Genomic DNA, 8,669 nt, shown 5'->3' with positions numbered 1-8,669 from the left:
AGCTCCCCTCACATGCACCCCCAGTCCTGAAGAAGGGTTACACCTGAAACATTGACTTTTCCACCTCCAGATGCTGTCTGGCTTGCTGTGTTCTTCCAGCCTCCTGCCTGTCTTTCATAGATTCCTGAAGGCAGGACAGCTTAACAGGGTAGTAAGAAGTGATTCGGGATGATTGCATGTTTCAGTTGTGGTGTGGATTTGAAGGAGAGCTTGCACTCTTATACTTCTGAGTGGTAAAGCTCATGGACTTTGAAAATACTATCGTTGGAACATTTGTGAGTTCCTGAGGTAAGTAGAGGGTGCTCTATCATACTCATTTATATACTGCAAATGGTGGGCAGTTTTGGGGAGTCAGCTATGTAGCACTTCAGAATTTCCAGCCTCTAACCTGCTCTTGTGGCCATAATATTTTTGTATTTGGTATAATTAATTTTTGGTCAATGGCCACACACAGCATGTTGCTCATGGGAATTTGGTAATGATAATACCATTGAATGTCCAGGGAAAGTGGTTATTGCCTGACACTTCTGAGGCTGAAATATTACTTGTCAATTATCAACCCAAGCCTAAATAGTATCCAGGTCTTGCTGTATGTGGACACAGTGTCTGAGGAGTTGTGAATAGAACTGAAAACTATGTAATCATCAGCAAACATCCTCACTTTTGAACTTAAATTGAAGGGATAGTAATTAAAGGTGGTTGGGCTAGGACATAATCCTGAGGAATTCCTGCAGAGATGTCCTGGAGAAGACTGACCTCTAACAACCATAACCATTTTCCTTTGAGTCATGTATGACTCCAACTAGCAGAGAGTTTTCCCCGATTCCCATTGACTTCTGTTTTGCTAGGTTTCCTCGATGCCATACCTTGTCAAATGAGGCCTTGATAGCAACTCACCTCTAAAATTCAACTCTTTTGTCCATGTTTGTTCTAGAACTGTAATGAAGGTGAGAGCTGAGTGGCTGGTGGAACCCAGACTGAGCATCAGTGAGAAGGCTATTGCTAAGCAAATGCTGCTTGATAGCACTGTTGACAACACCTTCCATTACTTTACCCCGATTGAGAGTAAACAGATGGAACAATATCAGGATGTAGGTTTGCTTGCTGAGCTGGAAGGTTCATTTCTAGATGTTTCGTCACCCTACAAGGTAACATCTTCAGTGGACCTCTGGGCAAAGCACTGCTGATAATTCCTGCTTTCTATTTATATATTTGGGTTTCTTTGGGTTGGTGTTGTCATTTCCTGTTCTTTTTCTCAGGTGGTGGTAGATAGGGTCTAAGTTGAAACTTTATTGCTGGAACAGCACAGCAGGTCAGGCAGCATCCAGGGAACAGGAGATTCGACGTTTCGGGCACAGGCCCTTCTTCAGGAATGACCACTCAGCATTTGCTTAGCAATAGCCTGCTCACTGATGCTCAGTCTGGGTTCCACCAGCCACTCAGCTCTCACCTTCATTACAGTTCTAGAACAAACATGGACAAAAGAGTTGAATTCCTGAAGAAGGGCCTGTGCCCGAAACATCGAATCTCCTGTTCCCTGGATGCTGCCTGACCTGCTGTGCTGTTCCAGCAATAAAGTTTCAACTTTGATCTCCAGCATCTGCAGACCTCACTTTCTCCTAGATAGGGTCTAACTCGATGTGTTTGTTGATAGAGTTCCAGTTGGAATGCCACGCTTCTAGGAATTCTCGTGTGTGTCTCTATTGGGCTTATCCTAAGATTGATGTGTTGTCCCAGTGGAAGTGGTGTCCTTCCTTATCTGTATGTAAGGATACTAGTGAGAGAGGGTCATGTTGTTTTGTGGCTAGTTGGTGTCCATGTATCCTGGAGGCTAGTTTTCTGCCTGTTTGTCCAATGTAGTGTTTTTTTCTCAAAACTTGCTAAGGTGGAGCAAAAATTGCCTGGGCACGGTTTGTCCACTTTTATGTAGGGACATGTCTGAGCAGTTTTCCACATTGCTGAAAATGTGTTGATGGAAAAGCGCAGCAGGTCAGGCAGCATCCAAGGAGCAGGAGAATCAACGTTTCGGGCATGAGGTTTGCCCGAAATGTCGATTCTCCTGCTCCTTGGATGCTGCCTGACCTGCTGCGTTTTTCCAGCAACACATTTTCAGCTCTGATCTCCAGCATCTGCAGTCCTCACGTTCTCCTCCAGTTTTCCACATTGTCAGGTAGCTCCCAGTGATGTAGCTGGAATGCAACAGTTTGTCTCAGGTCATTGCAAGTTCAGGAGGTTACATCTTCAGTATTATTATTGGAATGTTCTCAGACCCCATACCTTTGCAGTATCTAGTACTTCCAACCTTTTCTTCATATCACATGGAGTGAATTAAATTGTCTCAACATTGGTACCCATGATTCTGGATCAGTGGTGCTGGAAGAGCACAGCAATTCAGGCAGCATCCGAGGACAGGTCATTCCTGAAGAAGGGCATGTGCCCGAAACGTCGAATCTTCTGTTCCCTAGATGCTGCCTGACCTGCTGTGCTGTTCCAGCAATAAAGTTTCAGCTTTGATCTCCAGCGTCTGCAGACCTCACTTTCTCCTCGACTTCTGGAGGAGGCCAAGATGGATCATCTTGTCGCTTCTGGTTGAAGATTGTTGCAAATGCTTCAGCCTTGTCTTTGCACTAATGTGCTGGGCTTCCCCTTTACTGAGGATGATGGTTTTGTCAGAGGCTTCTCCTCTGGTTAGTTGTTTAATTGTACACCACCACTCATGATTGGATCTGGCATGACTACAGAACTTAGATCTGATCTATTGGTCAGTGGAATTGCTTAGCTCTGTCTATCACTTGCTGCTTAAACTGTTTGGCACGCAAGTAGTCCCGATTTGTAGCTTCAACAGGTTGACACCTCATTTTTAGGTATCCCTGATTGGTGTGCTGAGCCATGATGTTGTAGGTTGTGTTGGATTACAATTCTGCTTCAGCTGCTGCTAGCCAACAGTGCCTAATGGATGTCCAGTTTGAGATGCTAGATCTCTTTGAAGCCTACCCCATTTAGCGAGATAATAGTGCCATGTAACAAAATTAACGGTACTCTCAATATAAAGACAGGACTTTGTCTCAGTGCTATGGACCAGGCCAGACCCCCTCAAAACGTTTCAAGAAGGTAGCTCAGACCCTAACTTTTCTAGTTGTTTTAAGCAGGTGTAGAATCGATATTCCAGGAGTGATGCAGCTGGCTCAACCACTCATTTTTAAACAAAACAGCATTTATTTAAACATAAACAGAAGAAAACCAAATTTAAAATAACGCAACAATTTAAAAACCCAATTGACTCTATTGCAACTTAATGATGCTGTTCCAAAAACTTACACCATCCCCATAAACACCCCCTTGTCAAAAAAAGTTAAAATCAAACACAAGTTGTTACAGAACAGATGTCAGAGGGAGGGAGGCTCAGCATGGAGCTGTTTCTTTGAGTCCTGTAGCTTCTCTGGGATCCCGGCTAAAATGTGACCAGCAGCTGCAAACGAAACAGCTTGCTAAAAACAAAACAAACCAAACCCTGAACTGGGAGAACTGGTCACTCCCTTCCGTTCTACAAATGTTTTTAAAGAAAGACTTAAAAGCAGATAAACCAATGAAGTAGATAAACCCAGACATATCGAAACCTCTGACTTTGTGACACCTGAAAAAAACAAGGACAACATAACCTTGTTAAGGGAGCAGAATTGTCAAATTGGCAAGGACTGTATGGTGGTTTCGTTTACAAATGCATCTGCAGCAGGCAATTTGTCGAGGATGTGGTGTTGTGTTTTTTTCCTGTTGTTGGTTCCCTCACTACTGGTGTAGACCCAGCCTAGCAGCTTTGTCATAGAGTCATACAGCACAGAGCTAGGTCAGCAGTTGTGCTGCTCAGCTACTCCTGGTTGTTGACATTGAAGACGCCCAACCAGAGTACATTCTGTGCACCTGTCCCCCCTCCTACTTGTTGTTCAACATGCATGAACACTGATTCAACAGCTAAGAGGGGTGGGGGTAGGGTGGAGGTGCTTCCTTGGTAATCTGCAGGAGGATTCCTTGCCCACACTTGACCTAATGACATCAAACTTCATGGAGTCCGGGGTCAACATGGAGCTCTCCCAGGACAACTCTATCCTGTGGTAGGACAGGATATACCCAGGGATAGTGATAATGTTTTCTAGATATTGTGTATAAGGTATAATTCCATGAGCATTACGATGTCAGGATACTGTTTTACCAGTCTGTGAGACAGTTCTCCCAATTTTAGCATCAGCCCCCAAATGTTAGTAAGCAAGACTCTGCAGAGTCGACAGGGATGAGTTTGTCATTGTAGTTGCCATTGCCTTAGTCAATACCAGGTCGTCCATCAGTTTAATTCCTTTTTGAGACTTTCTAGTGATTGGTACCGAATGGCTTGCTGGGCCATTTCAAGGCCATAAGATGTAAGAGCATGTGTAGGTCATTTGGCCTATCGAAGGGCTCTGGCTCCTCCGATGCTTCCTGAATTACTGTGCTTTTCTAGCAACACACTCTCAACTCTGATCTCCAGCATCTGCAGATCTCACTGACTCCCATTTGGCCTATCAAGTCTATTCCCCTATTCAATGAGATCATGGCTGAACTGATTATTCTCACCTCCACTTTCCTGCATTATCCCTATAACCTTTGATTCTCTTTCTCATGGAAAATCTGTCTGTCTCAGATTTGGATATGCTTAACAATCAACCTTAACAGCTCTCTGCAGTAAAGAATGCCAGAGATTGACTCTGAGAAGTCTCTGTCTTAAATGGGCAATTCTTATAATGCCCTTTGGTCCCAGACTTTCCCACAAACGGAAATGACTGGTTGCATCTGCTCTATTAAGCTCCCTAAAAAGGTTACATGTTTCAATAAGGTTGCATCTCATTCTTCTCCAAAGAGTACAAGGCCAAACTATTCAATCTCTCCACATAAGAAAATCCCCCCATACCTTCCCTGAACTGCCAATGATGGTAGCTCTTTTTAAAGATAAGGGGATCAAAACTGTTCACAATATTCCAAGTGCGGTTTGGATGGGGCTTTTGTACAGCTTTACTAAGAACCCCCCTCCAATTGGCACTGCATTCCTTTTGAAATAATGACCAACAGTCCATCAACCCAAAGGTCAACAACATTGTTGTGGGTCTGGATTCACATGAAGGCTAGACCAGATAAGCTTATAGTTTCCTTCCAGAAAGGACATTCATGAGCCATATCAGATTTTACAACAATTGACAATGATTTAATGGTCATCATTAGACTTTTATTATTGAGTTCAAATTCCACCATTTGCCATAATATGATGCAAACCAAGAATTTCTGTGTCTCTGGATTCCTAATCTAGTGATAATACCACTATGCTACTGCTTCCCCGTTGAGTGGAAAGTTGATATGAAGTTAATTCTATACATTTACTTGCAAATGACAGTGGCAAGACCTTTAAACATAAGAACTAGAAGTGGGAGTAAGCAATTCAGCCCCTCAAGCTTGCTTCCCCATTCAACATGAACATGGCTGATGAAATCAGCCTCAACTTCACTTTCTTGCCAGCTCTCCACAATCCTAATTAAAATCTGTCTATTTCTCTTTCAATGTCCCAGCATTTACCACATTCTGCGGTAGTGAATTTCATAGGTGCACAGCAGCTATTATAAAACCGAGGATGCTGGATATCTGAAACAAACAAAAACAGAAGTTGCTGGAGAAACTCAATGTCCTGGCAGCATCTGTGGAGAGAAAAGAAAGTTAACGTTTCATTATCACGGTTCTGGTAACTCTCCCCTGGCTCACTATCAAGAACCCCTGGGTCTGCCTGACTTTTTCTTCTCTCTTTCCCTGGGGTCTGTCTCTGCCTGTCTGTTCATCCCCACCACCGACTCCTGTCATCAGCATAAATACTGCCTTTTCCGAGCTATCAGTTCTGAAGAAGTCATCGGACTTGAAACTCTGCTGAGTTTCTCAAGCAATTTCCTTTTTGTGTGTGTGTGTGTTTTCACAACAGGTAAACCACAGCTGTGAGGCGTGTATCTGCAGAGCTCAACCGCAGACCAGCCGTGATCTTGTCGGGCTGGTGCAAAGACCTGGAGCGGCTGAATGGCCTCGTGCCGCTGCGGTGCCTTTAAAAGAAGCTCCGCCCCCTCCCAACCGCTTGTATTTGAATGGCTCGAGCGGGCCCCGCGCGCGAGTAGAAGGCATTAGTCGCTGCGCGAGGTGGCGGGGATCGGTGATTCTGTTGAGGACGGGCTGTGCCTCAACTTGCGGAGGTTACTCGGGAGGATGGGGATCAGCAACCGGCTGCTGTTCTGTCAGTGCACGGCCTATCTGCTGGCCTTCGTGTTGGCGCTGTTCGCTGCCGTGCCGCTGGGTCAGGACCAGCACGAGCTGCGGGGCCGCTGCCCGCTGTACGGGGTGGGGCGCTGGCAGCGCAGCAACGAGAGCGGGGCTACCGGATGCGCGCAGGCGTACTGCTTCCACGTGCAGCGCTGGGGCCCGCCGTCCGCGTGCCGCTACAGTCTCTTCATGAGTATCTTCAGCTGCGCCTACTCGGCGCTGCAGGGATTCAGGAGCACCTACCTTCTCTGCAAGGGCTTCGAGGAGTAAGCACTTCGCCACCTCACTTCATTCAGTCTAAATTCTACTCGAGGTGTAAAATTTAAGAAATGTTTCAATATACAATTGTAAACGACATAGAATACCAACTGTTCTAGAGGGCTCTAGTGGGTTAGTAGTAGTGTCCCTGTTTCTGAGCTAGAAGGCCCCACCCGCTCCAGCAGTGTGGCATAACATTCATTGGAAAATATCTACAAGGAAATGAATCGAGTACTGGAAAATGGGGTTTGATTAGATGGATACTTCACAACTGGTTGTGGACATGATGGGCTGAAGGTCCTCTCTGGGCTGAAAAACTCTCGACTCTCATCAGACTTGATGCATCTCTGGAGCAAGTAAGACTTGATTCCAGGTCTTCTGGCTCTGAGGTCAAAGCACTAATATTGTGCCATCAGAGGCCTAACTTCATTTATTCTATTGTACTGCTGATTTGCAATAGGTTTACCAATCTGAGCACTTTTGATTTCTCTCCTCCTCTCCCCCTGCTCCTGCAATTGAAATTTTGAAATGTTAGCTTGATGGTCACAAATGCAAACAGGTGTCTGAACAGAATCATCCAATGTTTGTGGGATGAGGTTGTTTGGAATTGACTTAATGCCATCTGTGATCTTGCTGAAATTCTGGGGAGAGTTTAACAGGTTGGAGGGGGAAGAAGAGGTTGGGTGGACACAAGTGTCTCTTTAAAGTGGAGATGCAGTTGTTCCTGTGGTGATGTCCGTACTTCTATGCCAGAAGATCTGGTTTCAAGTCTCACTTGTTCTGGAGGTGTGTCATAATAACCTGACAAAACAGGTTGATTTAAAAAGAAGTTGGTATGTTAAAATACAGGAGAAGTAAGTCTGACTTGCAAACCATCAGGGAAGGTCATGTTGCTAACCTTGCCAGATTTGCTGGTTAAAATGCATTTTGGATTTCACCTTTTAAATAGATTGCTGACAGAAGCTAAAGGTAGTTTTACTAGAACTATATTTGGACTGTGAAAGGTTAAATTAGGATGAACTTAGAAGATTAAAGAGTAATTTGGTTTGAAGCTTTATAAGATATGGGGAAGATAAGGCCAACAGTCTTTTTGCAGCAGAGAATGGCGAGTGCTGGGCAGAAGTGAAGTCGGAGCGCAAATCCGGTCGGGAAGGTAAGTGATTGTTATTTGAATGGGTGTGGGAAATGAATATTCAAGGCGACACGTGCTATCGTAAGGACAGACTGACTGGCAGAGGGGGTGGAGTGGCCATATTGGTAAGGGATGATATTCAGTCCCTTGCGCGGGGGGACCTAGAATCAGGGGATGTAGAGTCAGTATGGATAGAGCTGAGAAATTCTAAGGGTAAAAAGACCCTCATGGGAGTTATCTACAGGCCCCCAAACAGTAGTCCGGATGTTGGATGTAAGTTGAATCAGGAGCTGAAATTGGCCTGTCGCAAAGATGTTACTACAGTTGTTATGGGAATTTCAACATGCAGGTAGACTGGGAGAATCAGGATGGTATTGGACCTCAAGAAAGAGACTTTGTGGAGTGTCTCAGAGATGGATTCTTAGAACAGCTGGTGCTGGAGCCTACCAGGGAGAAGGCAATTCTGGATCTGGTATTGTGCGACGAACCAGAATTGATCAGGAACCTCAAAATGAAGGAGCCATTGGGAAGTAGTGACCATAATACAATAAACTTCAATCTGCAATTTGAGAGGGAGAGGGTACAATCGGAAGTGACAATATTTCAGTTGAATAAAGGGAACAATGGAGCTATGAGGGAGGAGCTGGCCAAAGTTCAATGGTGCAATACCTTAGCAGGGATGACATTGGAGGAACAATGGCAGATATTTCTGTGTATAATGCAGAAGATGAGGATCAGTTCATTCCAAAAAAGGAAGAAAGATCCTAGGAGGAGGCATGGGTGGCCGTGGCTGACTAGGGAAGTTAAGAAACATATATATAAGTTTTTAAAAAAAAAAGTATAACATAGCAAAGATAAGTGGGAAAATGGAGGACTGGGAAGCTTTTAAAGAACAACAGAGGATTAATAAGGAGGAAATACGCAGAGAAAAAATGAGGTACGAAGATAAACTGGCCAAAAA

At 44.6% G+C, this 8,669-nt stretch overlaps 1 protein-coding gene across 1 annotated transcript in view; it reads left to right on the top strand.

Moving 5' to 3' along the window:
- The first annotated feature begins 6,140 nt into the window (after positions 1-6,140).
- Positions 6,141-8,669, top strand: part of LOC122552649 (transmembrane protein 179-like) — a 22,504-nt gene continuing 19,975 nt past the window's right edge. Inside the window, exon 1 of the mRNA XM_043695437.1 lies at positions 6,141-6,584. Coding sequence (XP_043551372.1) covers positions 6,265-6,584 — 320 coding nt within the window. The 5' untranslated portion in view covers positions 6,141-6,264. The remainder of the gene's footprint in view (positions 6,585-8,669) is intronic.

Source organism: Chiloscyllium plagiosum, chromosome 9, assembly GCF_004010195.1.
Source record: "Chiloscyllium plagiosum isolate BGI_BamShark_2017 chromosome 9, ASM401019v2, whole genome shotgun sequence".
In the NCBI taxonomy this organism is placed as follows: domain Eukaryota; kingdom Metazoa; phylum Chordata; class Chondrichthyes; order Orectolobiformes; family Hemiscylliidae; genus Chiloscyllium; species Chiloscyllium plagiosum.
The sequence above is the reverse complement of the archived record's forward strand: the minus strand, read 5'-3'. Positions and strand labels throughout refer to the sequence as shown.